General features: G+C 46.5%; 1 protein-coding gene across 1 annotated transcript; it reads left to right on the top strand.

Annotated features, from left to right (window-relative positions):
• Positions 1–208: 208 nt before the first annotated feature.
• Positions 209–20,154, top strand: MUC22 (mucin 22). Its single transcript, XM_074397104.1, has 13 exons — positions 209–278; positions 9,152–9,504; positions 9,760–10,141; positions 10,861–11,408; positions 11,910–12,231; positions 12,442–13,101; positions 13,192–13,941; positions 14,062–15,051; positions 15,109–15,288; positions 15,607–15,816; positions 15,937–16,251; positions 18,029–18,414; positions 19,828–20,154. Exons 1-13 carry the CDS (start codon positions 209–211, stop codon positions 20,152–20,154), a joined length of 5,493 nt encoding a protein of 1,830 aa, XP_074253205.1.
• Positions 20,155–20,365: the final 211 nt, after the last annotated feature.

Genomic DNA, 20,365 nt, shown 5'->3' with positions numbered 1-20,365 from the left:
AACCGTGGAGCAATTTGGGAACTCCTCCCAACCATCCCACTTGCCTGCAAGGCTTGCCCTGGCACTGGCTGGCCTTTGGGTCTTTTTGCACGACTTTGTTTTCTATCAAGGCCCAGGGGGTTTGCCCCTTGTCTCTCTGCCTCTTTGGCCTAGCTTTCCTCTGGAACCCAGGCATCCAAATGACAACTTCTGTGTGCATCCTTTAGCGATGAGAAGAGAAAACATCCCTCCTGCCTTCTGGTTTCTATGGCTGCTTCTCTTTGGACTTCTGGGACCCAGTAAGTGACTTACCAGTTAAGGAGGGAGAGGGGCATGGAGTCCACATAAGGCCTGAAGCAGAGATGGGGGTCCCCTGCCCAGGCAGGACTCTTCTTCCAGAAACAAAGATGATTTTTTGTTTTCGCCGATTTCTGCAAAAGCCAATACTGATCCCAATTCCCCTGACCATGACTCTGATGCTACATTAGAAGCAAATCTGTATTAGTCTCCCTAGGCTGTGGCTGTGGGCACAAGAGGTGGGGCCGTGCTGGCGAGGTGGGGCAGGTGAGACTTTTACTTTCCTTTGTATTTTGCCTAAAAGTTTTGTTTTTAACTGGAAAATTCTAGTTCCAACAGCATTCTTAATTCCAAATTAAAACCAGGATCTCAGTCTAAAGTCCTGTAAAAATCCTTCAATCCTTCTTTGTTTTATTTTTCCATGGGTTATTGGGGTACAGGTGATATTTAGTTACATGAGTAAATTCTTTAGCGGGGATTTGTGAGATTCTGGTGCACCCATCACCTGAGCAGTGTGCACTGCACCCCATTTGTAATCTTCTATCCCTCACCCCACATCCTTCCTCCCTAGGGCCCGAAGTCCGTTGTATTATTCTTATGCCTTTGCATCCTCATAGCTTAGCTCCCACATATCAGTGAGAACATATGATGTTTGGTTTTCTATTCCTGAGTTACTTCACTTAGAATAATAGGCTCCAATCTCAACCAGGTCGCTGCAAATGCTGTTAATTTTTCCCTTTTTATGGATATATAGTATTCCATCATATGCCAGTTTCTTTATCCACTCATTGATTGATGGGCATTTGGGTTCCATGACTTTGCAGTTGCGAATTGTGCTGCTATAAACGTGTGTGCAAGTATCTCTTTTGTATAATGACTTCTTTTCCTCTGGGCAGATACCCAGTAGTGGGATTGCTGGATCAAATGGTAGTTCTACTTTTAGTTCTTTAAGGGGTCTCCACACTGTTTTCCCTAGGAGCTGTGCTAGTTTACATTCCCACCAGTGGTGTAGACGTGTTCCCTGATCACCGCATCCACACCGACTTCTGCTGTTGTTTGATTTTTTGCTTCAGTTCTTCTTTGGATGCTGCCTGATTCCAAATCCATGTCTAATCCCCTGAGAATTTCCTCGATAGAAACAAATTGGAGGTTGGCCACTGGGGGGTTGGCTCTGGCATTGGATCAGCGGTGGCTGTAAAAGGAAACAGCCCAGGGGAGAAGTGAATTGGGCTCCATGTGCCTCCAACAGACTGTTTGAGACAGTTCCGTTCACTCCCATCTTTGATTTCTTACATCCCCGTATCTTTCCTGATTTTGAGACACCAGGTTAATCTGCTCATCCATTCCATTGCCTTTACTGTAGGATGGCATGTCAGGAAGTGGGCGGTGCGGCTGAAAGAGAAGGTCTAGGTTGGATGACGTGGAGGCTTTGGGGTGCTTCCCTGTTCCTCCTCAGTATGCATCTGTTTCCTGCACCCCACTCGGGATTTGCTCCTTCGCCTGCTCCAGCACTTCTTCCCTCGGCATTCTTTTTCTTCCCTTTCCTGTTGCCTTCATCCTGAATGCTTCAGCTGTTCTCTACCTACCCACGCCTTCCAGATCCACCTGTTATTTCTTAATCCCTAACTCCAGTCTTATCTGTCTGATTTTAAACAAGAGTCCCCTTACCTCAGAATAAACTGTCATTCATATAGTCATTCAACAACATTTATACAGCTCCTACTCTGGGCCTGGCACTGCTCCAGGCTGGGCCACGGTGAGGAATGGAGCAGGAAATGCCATGATCTTGGCCCCTTGGAACTCTCGGTCTACTGTGAAACATAGACTTAAATAATATTTCCTTACAAAAGGGAAGAAGTGGGCAAGTGCTGACAGGCCCCTCCTCTTTTCCTACCGCTAGATCTGTGAAGTGACCCACTGTGTCTCGCGTAGCCCTGTTACGGTGGATTAGCAGGGACCACTCCTCCATCTGAACACTGGGCGCCTTCTCACCCTCTTGCCATCTCGGGGGCCTTGCTCAGTGCGTTTCTTCTTCCCCTCCCAACTTGCTTTACCTTTCTCGAGTTCTTTCCATCAGCATCCAAACAAGCTCCAGTCTGTGTGCACAAGGGTCATCCAAGGAGATTATTAAAAACTTGGGTTTCCAGGCCCTGGCACCACCCCTCTGCCCCGACTGAGCAAGATCCTGATTCAGTAAGCTTGGTGGGATGGGGTGGGTTTCTGAGACAGTGTGACCCCAGAGGTCCCTGGACTAAACACTGTTTGAATGATGTCCTTCCTAGTGTCCCTGCATCACTCCTCAGCCACTGCCTCTCCCTCCACTCTCCTTCCTCACCCCCATTCTTGAAGGCCTTCCCCACGTTTGCTATGTCACCTCTCACCTCCCAATCATTTGTTAATTTTACCAGGTAATGCATGTAAATAGTTCTGAAAAAGAAATACTTGTAGTCCTACAAGTCTTCCCCCAACTGCTTCTTACTCTTTGAGTCCTGCTTCCCAGGGTTCTTTTTGGCATTTCCCTTCATGCTGTATTTATCTATTTATTTAGAAACTCGCTCTGTTGCCCATGCTGGAGTGCAGTGACACCATCATAGCTCACGGCAGCCTGGAACTCCTGGACTCAAGTGAACCTCTCACCTCAGCTTTCCAAAGCACTGGGATTACAAGCGTGAGCCATTGCACCTGGCCATAAATTCTCCTATTACTAATACTTCCTTGTTGGTTGAGGGTTTTTTCTGTTTTTTTTTTCCCCCCTCTGCTTTAGGCATGATTTATTTTCTTCCTTCTAACGAAAAGGAGGATTTAGGTTAGACCTCTCCCCCCGCACACTTACGTCTCACGTTCCAGCTCACAATTCTCCCCAAATGATTGTGTCAAATTTTTGGTGTTAAATTAGTATTTAGTGTTTACATTATAATAATAAATGTTACCTCTAGTAACATTTATAACTGGGTCATATAATTACATTATGATGGTTGTCCATTCTTGTGATTTTTGTTTTTCTACAGATTAATAATAACTGCATTTTTTAAATTTCCGTAGTTTTCTTCATATGTATCATTAATTCATCCTAAAACCTCCATCAGGAGTGTCCCTGCCTTTTCAGTACACATGAAGCAATCTATCAGTTTCACCGTTTTCTCTTGAGCAATTCTGTCTGGAAGCCTCTGTCCAACCAGTACTGGTTGCTCACTAGGTCTCTTGTCCTGCAATTTGTATTCAGCAACATTCTGGAAATCTAATCTTTTTTCTGGCTTTTTTTTTTTCATCTTGGAGCAGGACTTTCTCTAGAAGCTTCCTGAGAGAGAGTTTAGGGTGGTAAATTATTTTAAAACCTATGCACTGTTAGGATAATGCTAAGCGGCTGTAACAAGGAGATCCCAAAAGTGACTTTGGAAAATAAACTTGTTTGTACCTATCCTAAGATGAGTATTGTAAGATGGTGGGAGCTCTGTTCCATGCAGTCATTCAGGGACCCTGGGTGAATATGGTTCTTCCATCTTCAACACATAGTTTCCAGTGTCATCATCATTTCAGCCTAAGGAGAGGGTAGAAGAACAGTATTTTGTGTTATTTTATGATACAGTCAGTCAAGGTGCAGCCACAAAAGGAAACGCTCACAGGCCCTAGAGACAGGAGGCATGGCACTGCCATGCCAGACCACCTGAGAAAGACAGCAAGGTAGTCAGGAGGCAGAAGACAGGAGTGAGGGAAAGGTTTAGGTTTTTCCTTTTATTAGGGTTTCTGTGGGAAAGGCAAGGAAGGGCAGGATGAATAGTTTAGGATTGGCTGGTTTGAATAATTCCTGTGTTCTTTGAACTATATGGCTGATTACTACCTAGTTGCCTGGTACTGGGCTTTGGAATGATTAAGGCAGATAAATATTGTTTCCTGGAGTGTACGGGTGTATGGGCCAGATCGAAGAGTGTTGGCTCTGAAATGGTTAGTTTGCAACTCAGCTCATGCTCCTGGCTAGGCCCTTTGCTGCTTCTAAGAATTGGCTAGCCCAGGGAGGTGTTGTCTCTCCCTAGCTAGAAAAGTTTGTTAAAATGTCAAAACATGATAATATGCAGAAAATAAAAATATGTATACAAACAGAAATCAAGGAATAGGTATTTACTCTTAAACAAATGAAGTGGAAATTTTATGTGTTCCTTCACTTTAGGGGCCTCTGACTAGGGCTTAGGCATGTAGCCTTACCTAGCTACAAGAGAGGTTGAGAAATGTAAATTACCCATGTGCCCAGGAAGAAGAGAAAAATGGGCCTACCTGTCCGTAGACCTTATATGTCTGAAAATACCTTATTCCACCCTCACATTTGACTCATAGTTTAGCTGGTTATAAAATTCTAGGAAGGATGTGATTTTTCCTCAGGATTTTGAAGGCATTGATCCACTGTTTCTTTTTTTTTTTTTTTTTTTTTTTTTTTTGAGATGGAGTTTCACTCTTGTTACCCAGACTGGAGTGCAATGGCGCGATCTCGGCTCACTGCAACCTCCGCCTCCTGGGTTCAGGCAATTCTCCTGCCTCAGCCTCCTGAGTAGCTGGGATTACAGACATGCGCCACCATGCCCAGCTAATTGTTTGTATTTTTAGTAGAGACGGGGTTTCACCATGTTGACCAGGATGGTCTCGATCTCTTGACCTCGTGATCCACCCACCTTGGCCTCCCAAAGTGCTGGATAACAGGCTTGAGCCACTGCGCCCGGCAATCCACTGTTTCTAGATTCTAGATTGTGAAGTCTGATATCATTTAGATTACTGACCTCTTATAAGAGACCCATGTTTTTTTTCTTCTGGAGGATTTCATATTTTTAAAACTACTGTTCTAAAATTTCATGATATGGAACCATAGTATAGATTCTTCTTTCATTGTGTTAGGAATTTGTACAGTAAAAAGTTGTATTAGTCAGTTCTGGGAAATTTTCTTGCATTTTTTCTTTGATAATTGCCTCTCATCCATTTTCTTTGTTCTTTCTGAAAAATCTTGTGACTTGGATATTTGACCTCCTGGACTGTCCTCTAATTTTCTTATATTTCTTCTTCTGTCTTCCAACTCTGTCATTTTATTTTCCTTTTGGGGAAATTTCCTCAGCTTCTTGTCTTCAAATCCTTCTAGTAAATTTTGAGTTTTTTTTTTTTTTTTTAATTTCAAAGAGATCTTTTTTTTTCTGTACAATCATTTTTTAAATGGCACCTTTTATTTGTTTGTGTTTTTTTCCGTGGGTGCTATACTTTCTCTTATCTTCCTGAGGACATTTTAAGTTGGTTTTGCTATTTGCATTGACTCAGTTGTCTCTGGCTTTGCTTCATAGGGATATTTGTTTTGGTCTCTATACTTCAAGCTAGAGAGGGAGTATGGAGTGGAGGGAGTATGGTCCCACATGAAGGGCTGAAAATAAATGAATAGAATATCAGTGATTTGTGAGACAACATTTTGTCTACACTATGTATTATTGAAGTTCCAGAAAACAAAGGGAACAGAAAATACGTTTAAAGAAACAGTAGCTGTAAAAAATTGAATTTGATGAAAACTATAAACTCACAAATCCCAAGAACTCAACAAATATCAAGCAAAATAAACTTTAAAAAATCATACCAAAGTACAACATAATCAAATAACTAAAAATCAGTGATAAATGGTAAATCCTAGAACCAGCTAGAAAAAAAGGACATGTTATATAGACAGGAGCAAAGACAAGCATGATAACAGACTTTCTGTGAAAAACCAGAAGATAAAGAAGCAACATCATTAAAATGCTGAAAGAAAAGGTATTCTGTCAACCTAGAATTACACAGAGTAAAAATATTTTCAATATGAAGATGAAATGAAGGCTTTTCTCAGGCAAGCTAAAACTAAAAGTCCACCTCCTGGAGACAGACACTTTTTTTTTTTTTTTTTTTTGAGACGGAGTTTCGCTCTTGTTACCCAGGCTGGAGTGCAATGGCGCGATCTCGGCTCACCGCAACCTCCGCCTCCTGGGTTCAGGCAATTCTCCTGCCTCAGCCTCCTGAGTAGCTGGGATTACAGGCACGCGCCACCATGCCCAGCTAATTTTTTGTATTTTTAGTAGAGACAGTGTTTCACCATGTTGACCAGGATGGTCTCGATCTCTCGACCTCGTGATCCACCCGCCTCGGCCTCCCAAAGTGCTGGGATTACAGGCGTGAGCCACCGCGCCCGGCCAACTGACACTTTTTTTAAATGTAAAAGAAAGTTCTTCAGGAAGAAAAAATTCAGATCTATGCAAAGTAATAAAGGAAGTGTGCTGGAAACAATAAATATGTGGGTAAAAAGAAAAGATTTTTTTCATTTAAATTCTTCTCAAAATATAATATACTTAAATATCAATGAATTATGAGGCTTATAACATATGTAGACATAAAATGTATGACAACAGTGGCAGAAGGGATAGCTGAAGGAAATGGAAGCATACCGTGTTAAGACTATCATGCCCTTACATGAAGAGGTATGAGATCACTGGGAGGTAGACAGTGATACATTAAAGATGTATATCGTAAATCTTAAAGCAATGGCACACAAATAATAATGATATTTAATAGGCTAATAGTGAAAATAAAATGGGGTCATAAAAAAGACTCAGGGTCAGGCACCGTGGCTCACACCTGTAATCTCAGCACTTTGGGAGGCGGAGGCAGGTGGATCACTTGAGACCAAGAGTTAGAAACCAGCCTGGCCAACATGGTAAAACCCTGTCTCTACTAAAAATACAAAAATTAGCTCTGCATGGTGGCACATGCCTGTGGTTCCAGCTACTCGGGAGGCTGAGGCAGAAGAATCTCTTGAACCCGGGAGGTGGAGGTTGCAGTGAGCCAATATTGCACCACCACACTCCAGCCTAGGTGACAGAACAAGACTCTCTCTGTCTTAAAAACTGGTTTCTAACTGCCAGCAAACAGTCTCCTGGATATCTAATGGGCACAATAAGTTTAAAAAAAAAAAACAACTCATTTAATTTAAAAAAAAAAAGTAGGGGAAAAAAGGAGGAAAAGGAAAGAAGTCCGGATGAGAAAAATAGAAAACAAATATCAAGACTATTAAACTAGGGGCAAGCCACAGTGGTTCACACTTGTAATTCCAGCACTTTGTGGGGCTGTGAGGCAGGAAGATTGCTGGAACCCAGGAGTTCGAGACAAGCCCAGGCAGCATAGGAAGACCACATCTTGACAAAAAATAAAAATTAAAAAATAATTAGCCAGGCATCATGGCTCATGGCTGTGGTACCAGATAGTTGGGAGGCTGAGGCAGGAGGATTGCTTGAGCTTTGAAAGTCAAGGCTGCAGTGAGCCATGATTGTGCCCCTGCATTCCAGCCTGGGTGACAGAGCAAGACTCTGTCTCTCAAAAAGAATTAGACCCAATATACTGATAATTACGTTAAATGTATATGGTCCAGACACCCCAATTAAAAGGCAGAGATTGACACATTGGTTAAAAAAGAAAACCCCAATTAAATAATCAACCAAGAAATACATTTTAACTAACTATAACTACAAATATGGCAAAAAAGGGTAAAAATAAGAGGAAGAAAGATACAGCCATAACTATATGTTAGCCATGCTGCCATCAATTGAAAAAAATTGAGTGACTATTTCAATATCAAACAAAATAGGCTTAAGAAGAGGTGTATTATTAGAAATAAACAAAGACACTTCATAATTATAATCATAACATAATGCTTATTAACTACAAGGGGAGAAAAATCTGCCTGGATATACCTTCTTAATCAAGTAATCCAAGAGAATATCATCAATGATGGGACACGTTGATATTATCTGTTACCTGATAGTATGCAAAGAAAAGAATACAACATGACTTCGATGGTATTCTTGGCAAAGATTAATAACATGAACGTAATCGTGATGAAAAATTACAAAAACTCAATTTAAGGAAAATTCTATAATGTAACTGGCCTGTAATCTTCAAAGGCTCAAAGTTATGAAGATCAAAGGAAGACTGAACTGCACCAGACTGAAGAAGACTAAAGAGACAAGACAACTAAAAGCAACACATGATTCTGAATTGAACTGTTTACTATTAAAGACGTTATTAGGACAACTAACAAAACTTGAAAGGGATCTAAGGATCAGGTGGCAGCAATATATTCATGTGAATGTCTTGATCTCAATGGTTGTGTTATGGTTGTGTATGAGAATAGATAAAGTATTGAAGGATAAGGAGATATGAGGTTACCAAGTAACTCCCAGATGATTCAGGGAAAAGGGTTCTTTGTGTTATACTTGCTACAAAAGAATCTGAGATTAAAAAACAAAAAACAAAAACAAAACAAAACAAACAAACAAACAAAAAACAAAGAAAAATCAATCAGAGTATGTTATTCCAGTGGGTCCTCATTGTATTTGAGATGAAATTTAACCTTTCTACTATGGTATTTTCTACTATGGTATTTATTCATGGATCACATCAAACTCATTAACAACTCAGCGTATTTATGCTTATGCTATAGATCTATGCCATCTTTCTCCCGGCCTTTCAAATGGCTGCCTTCTTATCCTTCTTATACCTTCTTATCAGCTCTCAGTTCATATGCCAATTTCTCAGAAAGACCTTTTCTGAATATAGTATCTAAAGCAGCACCCCTGCTTTCTTTAACAGCACTTAAGCCAATGTGTATTTGTATTTTTTTATGTTGTATTACTCTTCTTTACTAAATTATAAGCCCATATCTCTTTTGCTAACAGGAGTTTAGTAAAATACCAAGTACATATTAAGCCCTCAATATCTAAATAAATAAATGAGTAAACAGTATTGAGTATATTAAAATAACACTATACTCTAAACCTGCAAATCATTCTTAATCCATTCCCACCACCTTATTTGTCTTCCACCTCAGGCTCTGAGAATACCACAGCCTTCACAAAAGGGTCTGACACCACCACAGTCTCCATCACAGGCTCTGAGACCACCATGGCCTCCACCATGGACTCTGCTATGGCCTTAACTACAGACTCAGACTCTAAGATCACCACAGACTCTACCACAGGCTCTGAGAAAACATCAGCCTCCACCATGGCTTCTACTGTGGCCTTCACCACAGACTCTGAGATCGCCACCACCACCACTGCAGGCTCCGAGGCCACTAAAATCTCTACCACAGGCTCTGAGACCACCACAGCATTTACTGCAGGTTCTGAGACCACCACCATCTCCACCTCCATGTCAGGCTCTGAGAACACCACAACTTCAGCTGCAGACTCTGATATGATCACAGCATCCAGCATGAGCTCTGAGATGACTTTGGCCCCCACTGCAGCCTCTAACACCAGCACAGCCTCAACCACAGGCTCTGAGACCACTACAGTCCCCATCAAAACCTCTGAGACCACCACAGCCTCTACAGCAGCTTCTGAGACCAACACTCCCTCCACCACAGGCTCTCAGACCACCATAGTCTCTATTTCAGGTTCTGAGATCACCATCACCTCCATGGCAGGATCTGAGACTACCAGAGTCTCCACAGTAGGCCCTGAGACCACCAAAGTCTCTAGTGCAGGCTCTGAGACCACCACAGCTTCTACAGCAGGCTCTGAAACCACCACCATGTCCACTGAAGGCTATGAGACCACCACAGTCTCTACCACAGGCAGTGAGACTACCACAGTCTCCACCATGGGCTATGAGACCACCACAACTTCTACTACAAGCTCTGAAACCACCACAGCTTCTACTTCAGTCTCTGAGACCACCATCACCTCTACTGCAGGCTCTAAGACTACCACAGCCTCTACTTCAGGCTCTGAAACCACCATGACTTCTATCACAGGCTCTGAAATCACCACAACCTCTACTGCAGGCTCTGAGACCATCATGGCATTTGCCATGAGCTCTGAGACTACTATGGCCTCTACCATAGACTCTGAGACCACCAAGGTCTCCACTGCTAGCTCTGAGATGATTACAGTCTTTGCTATAGGCTCTGAGACCACCAGGGCCTCTACCACAGGCTCTGAAACCATCACAGTCTCCACTGCAGGCTCTGAGACCACCCCAGCTTCCACCACAGTCTCTAAAACCACTACGATCCCTAACACAGGCTCTGAGACCTCCACAGCCTCCATCATGAGCTCTGAGACCACCATATATTCTACCACAGGCTCTGGGACCACTACAGCCTCCACTGCAGGCTCTGAGACAACCACAGCCTCCACTGCAGATTCTGAGACCACTGCAACCTCTACTACAGGCTCTGAGATCACCACAGCATCTATTACAAGCTCTGAGACCACTATGGTATCCACCACGGGCTCTAAGACCACTATGGCCTCTACATAGGCTCTGAGACCATCAAGGCCTCCACTGCAAGCTCTGAGACAACCACAGTCTTCACTGAAGTCTCTGAGACCACCACGACCTCTATCACAGACTCTGAAACCACCAGAGTCTCCACTGCAGGCTCTGAAACTATCACCACCTCTACTAGAGGATCTGAGACCACTACAGTCTTAACCACAGATTCTGAAACCATCATAGCCTCTACTGCAGGCTTAGAGTCCACCACAGTCACTACCACAGGCTCTGAGACCACCACAACCTCTACTGAAGGCTCTGAGATGACCATAGCCTCTACTGCAGGCTCTGAGACCACCACAGCCTCTACCACAGGCTCCAAGACCACCACAGCCTCTACTGCAGGCTCAGAGACCACCACAGTCTCTACTGCAGGCTCAGAGATCACCGCAGCCTCTACTTCAGGCTCTGAGACCACCACAGCCTCTAATGCAGGCTTGGAGACCACCACCACCTCTACTGAAGGCTCTGAGATGACTATAGTCTCCACCATAGGCTCTGAGACCACCACAGCCTCTATTATAAGCTCAGAGACCACCACCACCTCTACCGAAGGCTCTGAGATGACTACAGTCTCCACCACAGACTCTGAGACAACTATAGCCTCTACTTCAGGCTCAGAGACCACTACAGTCACTACCACGGACTCTGAGACCACCACAGCCTCTACTGAAGGCTTTGAGACCACCACAGTCTCTACCACAGGATCTTGGGCCACTGCAGCTTCCACTGCAGGCTCTGAGACCACTATAGTTGCTACCACAGGCTCTGAGGCCAGGACAGCCTATACTGCAGGCTCTGAGGTCACTACAGTTTCTACCATGGGCTATGAAACCACCACAGCCTCTACTGTAGGCTCTGAGACCACCACACTCTCTACCGAAGGCTCTGAGACTACCACACTCTCTACTCAAGGCTCTGAGATGACTACAAACTCCACCACAAGCTCTGAGACCATGACAGCTTTTACTGAAGGCTCTGAGAGCACTACGGTTTCTATGGCAGGCTCTGAGATCACCACAGCCTCTACTGCAGGCTCAGAGACCACTACAATTGCTACGATTGCCTCTGAGACCACCACACCCTCTATTGCAGGCTCAGAGATCACCACCACCTCTACTGAAGGCTCTGAGATGGCTACAGTCTCCATCACAGATTCTGAGTCCACCACAGCTTCTATTGCAGGCTCTGAGACAACCACAGTTATTATCATAGGCTCTGAGACCACCACCGTGTCTACTACAGGCTCAGAGACAACTACCATGAGCTCTGAGAACACTACAGCCTCTACTGAAGGCTTTGAGACCACCACAGTCTCTACCACAGGCTCTGGGACCACTACAGTTGCTACCACAGGCTCTGAGACCACCACACCCTCTACTGAAGGCTCTGAGACCACCACACCCTCTACTGAAGGATCTAATACCACCACAGCCTCTACTCTAGGCTCTGAGATGACTACAGTCTCCACCATAGGCTCTGAAACCACCATAGTCTCTACTGCAGGCTCTGAGACCACCACAGCCTCTACTGCAGGCTTGGAGACCACCACAGACATTACTGCAGGCTCTGAGACCACCACAGCCTCTACTGAAGGCTCTGAGACCACCACCACCTCTACTGAAGGCTCTGAAATGACTACAGTCTCCACCACAGACTCAGAGACCACCACAGTCTCTTCTGCAGACTCGGGGACTACTACAGTCACTACCACGAGCTCTAAAACCACCACAGCCTCTACTGAAGGGTCTGAGGCCACCACAGCCTCTACTGCAGGTTCAGGGTTCACCGCCACCTCTACAGAAGGCTCTAAGATGACTACAGTCTCTACCAGAGGCTCTGAGACCACCACAACCTCTACTGCAGGCTCTGAGACCACGACAGCCTCTACTGAAGGGTCTGAGACCACCACAGCCTCTACCACAGGCTCTGAGATCACCAAAGTCTCTACTTCAGGCTCAGAGATCATTACAGTCACTACCACAAGCTCTGAGACCACCACAGTCTTTACCACAGACTCTGAGACCACCACAGCCTCTACCGCAGGCTCTGAGACCACCACAGCCTCTACTGAAGGCTCTGAGACCACCACAGCCTCTACTGAAGGCTCTGAGACCACCACAGCCTCTACTGAAGGCTCTGAGACCACCACAGCCTCTACTGAAGGCTCTGAGACCAGCACAGTCTTTACTGCAGACTCTGAGACCACCACAGCCTCTACCACAGGATCTGAGACCATCACAGCCTCTACCACAGGCTCTGAGACCACCACAGCCTCTACCGCCGGCTCTGAGACCACCACAGCCTCTACTGAAGGCTCTGAGACCACCACAGCCTCTACTGAAGGCTCTGAGGCCACCACAACCTCTACTGCAGGTTCTGAGACCACCACAGCCTCTACCACAGGCTCTGAGACCACCACAGCCTCTACTGCAGGCTCAGAGACCACCACAGTTTCTACTGCAGGCTCAGAGATCACTGCAGCCTCTACTTCAGGCTTTGAGACCACCATAGCCTCTAATGCAGGCTTGGACACCACCGCTACCTCTACTGAAGGCTCTGAGATGATTATAGTCTCCACCATAGGCTCTGAGACCACCACAGCCTCTATTACAAGCTCGGAGACCACCACCACCTCTACTGAAGGCTCTGAGATGACTACAGTCTCCACCACAGACTCTGAGACCACCACAGCCTCTACTTCAGGCTCAGAGACCACTACAGTCACTACCACAGGCTCTGAGACCACCACAGCCTCTACTGAAGGCTTTGAGACCACCACAGTCTCTACCACAGGATCTTGGGCCACTGCAGCTTCCACTGCAGGCTCTGAGACCACTATAGTTGCTACCACAGGCTCTGAGGCCCTGACAGCCTATACTGCAGGCTCTGAGGTCACTACAGTTTCTACCATAGGCTATGAAACCACCACAGCCTCTACTGTAGGCTCTGAGACCACCACACTCTCTACCGAAGGCTCTGAGACTACCACACCCTCTACTCAAGGCTCTGATATGACTACAAGCTCCACCACAAGCTCTGAGACCATGACAGCCTTTACTGAAGGCTCCGAGAGCACTACAGTTTCTATGGCAGGCTCTGAGATCACCACAGCCTCTACTGCAGGCTCAGAGACCACTACAATTGCTACGATTGCCTCTGAGACCACCACACCCTCTATTGCAGGCTCAGAGACCACCGCCACCTCTACTGAAGGCTCTGAGATGACTACAGTCTCCATCACAGATTCTGAGTCCACCACAGCCTCTATTGCAGGCTCTGAGACCACCACAGTTATTATCACAGGCTCTGAGACCACCACAGCATCTACTACAGGCTCAGAGACAACTATGGTCACTAACATGAGCTCTGAGAACACTACAGCCTCTACTGAAGGCTTTGAGACCACCACAGTCTCTACCACAGGCTCTGGGACCACTACAGTTGCTACCACAGGCTCTGAGACCACCACACCCTCTACTGAAGGCTCTGAGACCACCACACCCTCTACTGAAGGCTCTGAGACCACCACAGCCTCTACTCTAGGCTCTGAGATGACTACAGTCTCCACCATAGGCTCTGAAACCACCATAGTCTCTACTGCATGCTCTGAGACCACCATAGCCTCTACTGCAGGCTCGGAGATCACCACAGACTTTACTGCAGGCTCTGAGACCACCACAGCCTCTACTGAAGGCTCTGAGACCACCACCACCTCTACTGAAGGTTCTGAAATGACTACAGTCTCCACCACAGACTCAGAGACCACCACAGTCTCTTCTGCAGACTCAGGGACTACTACAGTCACTACCATGAGCTCTAAAACCACCACAGCCTCTACTGAAGGGTCTGAGATCACCACCACCTCTACAGAAGGCTCTAAGATGACTACAGTCTCTACCAGAGGCTCTGAGACCACCACAACCTCTACTGCAGGCTCTGAGACCACGACAGCCTCTACTGAAGGGTCTGAGACCACCACAGCCTCTACCACAGGCTCTGAGATCACCAAAGTCTCTACTTCAGGCTCAGAGATCATTACAGTCACTACCACAAGCTCTGAGACCACCACAGTCTTTACCACAGACTCTGAGACCACCACAGCCTCTACCGCAGGCTCTGAGACCACCACAGCCTCTACTGAAGGCTCTGAGACCACCACAGCCTCTACTGAAGGCTCTGAGACCAGCACAGTCTTTACTGCAGACTCTGAGACCACCACAGCCTCTACCACAGGATCTGAGACCATCACAGCCTCTACCACAGGCTCTGAGACCACCACAGCCTCTACCGCCGGCTCTGAGACCACCACAGCCTCTACTGAAGGCTCTGAGACCAGCACAGTCTTTACTGCAGACTCTGAGACCACCACAGCCTCTACCACAGGATCTGAGACCATCACAGCCTCTACCACAGGCTCTGAGACCACCACAGCCTCTACTGCAGGCTTGGAGAGCACCACAGACTTTACCACAGGCTCTGAGACCACGGCCTCTACTACAGACTCTGAGACCACCACAGCCTCTACTGAAGGCTCTGAGACCACTATAGTTTCTACAGCAGTCTCTGAGATCACCATAACTTCTACTGAAGGCTCAAACACGACTACAGTCACTACCACGGGCTCTAAGACCACCACAGCCTCTACTGAAGGTTCTGAGACCACCACAGTCTCTACCACAAGCTCTGAGACCACCACTGTGAGCTCTGAGACCACTACAGTTTTTACCGCAGGCTCTGAGATCACCATAGCCTCTACTGCAGGCTCAGAGACCACTACTGTCATTACCATGGGATCTGAGACCACCAGAGCCTCTACTGAAGTCTCTGAGACCGCTACAGTCACTACCACAGGCTCTGAGATCACCATAGCCTCTACTGCAGGCTCAGAGACCACTACTGTCATTACCATGGGCTCGGAGACCACCAGAGCCTCTACTGAAGTCTCTGAGACCGCTACAGTCACTACCACAGGCTCTGAGATCACAGCCTCTACTGAAGGCTCTGAGACCACCATGGTCTCTACCACAGGCTCTGAGACTACCACCACCTCTATGGAAGGCTCTGAGACCACTACAGTAACTACCACAGGCTCTGAGACCACCACAGCCTCTATCACAGGCTCAGAGATCAGCACCACCTCTACTGAAGGCTCTGGGACCACTACAGTCTCTACCACAGGCACTGAGACCACCACAGCCTCTAGCACAGGTTTGGAGACCACTACAGTCTCTACCACAGGCTCTGAGACCACTATACCCTTTACTGAACGCTCTGAGGCCACCACCACCTCTACTGACAGCTCTATGACCACCACAGCCTCTACTGCAGGCTCTGAGACCACCACAGCCTCTACTGCAGGCTCTGAGACCACCACGGCCTCTACTGCAGGCTCTGAGACCTCCACACCCCCCAGTGCAGGCTCTGAGACCAACACTGGCTTCATCATAGGCTCTGAGACCACCATGCTTTCTACTACAAGCTTTAAGCCCACTGCAAATTTCTTCACAGGCTCTGAGACCACCACAGTCCCTAACACATCTTCTGCAGCTACTGCAGCCTCCACCACTGTCTCGGCCACCACTTTTGTACCCACCAAGGCCACTGACGTTTCTACTCAGCACATCACCAACATAGCTGTGTCAGGTACTAACCCCCATGTCTTCTTTGAGCCCACACGTTTTGACTCTGATGGCAACCACCAGCTGTTCACCTCTTTCTATCATCTCTGCTCTGGTTCGAGTCAAGCCAGCACACAGATAAAATTTCCTCTTCTGGGATCCTAATTGCCTCTACTCTGATTTCACCTTTTTTTTTTTTTTAATTTAAACTGCCCACCACTTCCATTGCAATCAGAACCACAATACAATGAAACACAAATGCACTATATCTGTTGCACCTTCCTCCAGCAAGCCCACCTCAACTTTACTGCCCATCACAGTTGTGTGAAACACTCTCTGCCAAGTAGATCATCTCTATTCAACCCACCATTTGTGACACCACCGCCTCCTACCAATATACTGACCCTAGTCCCGAGGCTGGCAGACCACATTTCATGAGCCAAGTCTCCCCTGTTACCTGGTTTTGTAGTTTTATTGGAATATCATCATGCCTATTCACTTACATTTTGTCTCCAGCTGCTTTTCTGCTTTTCAGTGTATTTGTAACAAAGACTGCATGGCCCAAAAGCCTAAAGTATTTGCCGTCTGGACCTTTAGAGAAAACGTGTGACAACCTTTGCTCCAGTACGAGACCAAACAGTTTTGTTCATTCTCTGGCATTTGTCATCAGCAAGGCGGTTGCATCTGATTCTATCGTTTTGGTTCTGAGCACGCTCACCTCTATTCTGGTGACGGGCTCTGTTTGTGATCACATTTTAACCACTTCTGACCTAAGCACACCCATTGCTACCTAAGCTGCCGCCACCACCTCTGCTGTGCTGATTCTCGCTTGCACCCGTCTGAGCCCACCCTCTCCTGTCCCTGTGAGCAGCCTTCTCCACCTGGGTCAGATCCTCCCACATCTGCCCAAGCACACACACCTCACCTTTGCATCGCTGTGTGGTAGATGAAGTCACCTCTGTCCCAGCCACGGCCACTGCCACACCCTTGAGTCAGTCCGATTCTGTCCTCTCCTCCTCCAGCACCCTCCTTACTCCCAGTGACTACAGTCACAAGAGAAGCAGGGCCTGCCACTTTGTATACCAGCCCACCCACTTATTTGATTTAATTTGATTTATTTTTAATTTTTTCCCATAGGTTGTTGGGATACAGGTGGTATTTGGTTACATGAGTAAGTTCTTTAGTGGTGATTGGTGAGATTTGGGTGCACCCATCATCACCTGAGCAGGATACATTGTACCATATTTGAAGTCTTCTATCCTTCACCCCCTCCCACTCTTCCCTCAAAGTTCCCAAATTCCGTTGCATCATTCTTATGTCTTCGCATTTTCAGAACTTAGCTCCCACATATCAGTGAGAACACACAATGTTCGGTTTTCCATTTCTGAGTTATTTCACTTAGAACAATAGGCTCCATTCTGATCCAGGTCACTGCATATGCTGTTAAGTCATCCCTTTATATCACGCCGCCCTCTTCTGTTTGGGTGGCTGCTTCCGAAGTCAAATAGATCTTCCACTTCTGAACCCATCATGGTCACATTTCCCCAACCTTCTGCTTCCTCCATCACCAACCCCACCAGGTGACAGACATATTCTACTTCCTCCTCTGTATGACATCCACCTCTATTCCGGGGATATGGCCACAGCTGAATTGCTTTCTACCATCTCTTCTCCCCACACCCCTCTCCTGAGCCACCTCCACCATAGGTTTGTTAGGTTCATCCCTCTCTGCTCTAAGCACCCCCATTCCCCTTTAATCATCTCTGCTACAAATGCATCATCTTGTGTGACCTGTTTTATAGGCACCAGGACCACTGGAACCAGACCCACTGCCTCCAGCTCTGTCACCATGGCCCCTGGAATGGAGTCCACGGCCTCGGCTACCAGCCATGATGTGCCGGGAATAGTCCCAAACACCTCTGGCCTGGGTACACCTACTATGGGAGCGTTATCTACCACCTCAGCCCCCGGCATCAGGACCTCCCCAGGATCCACTCGTGAGCCAACCAGCACCACCTCCCAGGAAACAGGCCCCATGTCCACGATCACAAACACAGTTAGCATGAGCCACATGCCCACAAGTGTGATCAAGCCAAGTGGATATTTACAGCCCTGGGCTATCATCCTCATTTCCCTGGCTGCAGTCGTGACTGGTGTTGGATTGTCAGTAGGACTGAGTTTTTGCCTGGTGAGTACCCAGCGTGGGTTTGTAGGGGAGCCTGGCGAGAAGGACGGTCTGAATGGTGGGGGCAATCATGTCAGCAGTGCTTTGGAGAAATCCAGAATGAGAGAGGGGAGTAAGTTGGTGTCCTCAGAAGAAAAGAGTCACCTAGCCTGATATAAGGACCAGAAAGAATCTGTAAGTCAGAGAAAGTGAGATGCAAAGTAGAAAAAGAGGAGGGAAAAGATGGAGTTGGGGGCCAAAGTGAAGGGAAATCATGTGAAAGGGGGGAAAAGAAAATAAGGTACTTAAAGAAAATCATGTCTCTTCATAATACAATATCTGAAAGTTAGATTATTTTTGCTCTGGAAGAAGGAGGTTTAGGAAGTGAGAGTTCTGTGAGCTCATTACCAATTTTAGCTCTTGCTGTCCGTGAGATTCTCTTCTTTGATGCTTTTTTGCATAGGTAAAGATGAATACTGGGCACGGTGGCTCATGCCAGTAATCCCAGCACTTTAGGAGGCCGAGGCAGGTGGATCGCCATGTCACCAGCCTGGCTAACATGGTGAAACCCCGTCTCTACTAAAAATACAAAAATTAGCTGGACGCGATGGCGAGCACCTGTAATCCCAGCTACTTGGGAGGCTGAGACAGGAGAATCGCTTGAACCCAGAAGGCAGAGGTTACCGTGAGCCAAGTTTGTGTCACTGCACTCCAGCCTGGGCAAAAGATCGAAACTCTGTCTCAAAAAAAAAAAAAAAAAAAAAAAAAAAGATGAATAACTTTTTCATTTTCCTCAGATCAGTTGGTAGACTAGAAATGCCAAGATGTTTCATTAACTACTCAGAGAGAACAAGAAGGACATTATTATAAAGAAAGCAAAAAGCAGCTGGGTGTGGTGGCTCATGCCTGTAATCCCAATACTTTGAGAGGCCAAGGTGGGCGGATCACTTGCGTCCAGGAGTTTGAGACCAGCCTGGCCAACATGGTGAAACTGGTCTGTACTAGAAATACAAAAATTAGCTGGGCGTGGTGGCACATGCCAATTCCACATACCTGTCCTCAGTTTCCTTAGCTGACCAAACAGAGAGAAAGCTGTCTTTCAAGTGTGTCTCTGTGCCTTTCACATAGGGGTATGGATATACCTTTGTCTTGAAAGTCCAAAAACACATAACATGATCTACAGAGTGAGGCCTGAGTATTCACAGAAAGAGGATATGTGAATAAGATAATAGGGAACTTTATTGTCTCAGAGAGAGAAAAAGAACAAGGAGAAAGAGAGACAGAGACACAGATCATAGTAAGGATGGTGGTAAAAAGAAGAGAAAACGGGCAGTTCAGAAAAGTGAAAATCGGACACTGGGGAAAACAGGCATGTATGGTGATTAGGGAGAGGACACTGACTTTTCATTGATCAATATATGTTATTTTTTCTTTTAGAGAGACCTTTGCTTCCCCCTGAGAAATAGTGGTATTTATTACCCCCATGGCCACAGCCTTGGCCGTGGTCTGGACCCGGACTTGGGCCTGGGCTCTGGGACTTTCCACAGCCTGGGAGATGCACTGGCTCATGGAGGAGACCTTGAGATGGGGCATGGAGGAGCGCACGGCTTTGGGCATGGAGTGTGCCATGAGCTGAGCCACATCCATGGAGACGACCATGAAGTAAATCATGGCGGGCATTATGGACATGGAGGAGGCCACGGAGTGGGTCACAGAGGAAGCCACCAAGGACGCCATGGCAGGACAAGATGGCTGTGGCCATAGATTGGGTATCAAAAAATATTTTGGGTGGGAGGGGGTCATAGAGGAGAAAAAAATAATGATCATGGAATAATTAAAACGGAGCACAGGGAGGTTCCCAAGATGTGATCCATGGACATGGACGTGGCTAGATCAAGAAAAGAACCAGCAAAAGCACCACAGAGCCTTTGACTGGCTTGGCGATGACTTCGAGTCAAAGGTTCTGTGAGTTTTT

The sequence above is a fragment of the Saimiri boliviensis genome, chromosome 4 (assembly GCF_048565385.1).
Source record: "Saimiri boliviensis isolate mSaiBol1 chromosome 4, mSaiBol1.pri, whole genome shotgun sequence".
NCBI lineage: Eukaryota > Metazoa > Chordata > Mammalia > Primates > Cebidae > Saimiri > Saimiri boliviensis.
The sequence above is the reverse complement of the archived record's forward strand: the minus strand, read 5'-3'. Positions and strand labels throughout refer to the sequence as shown.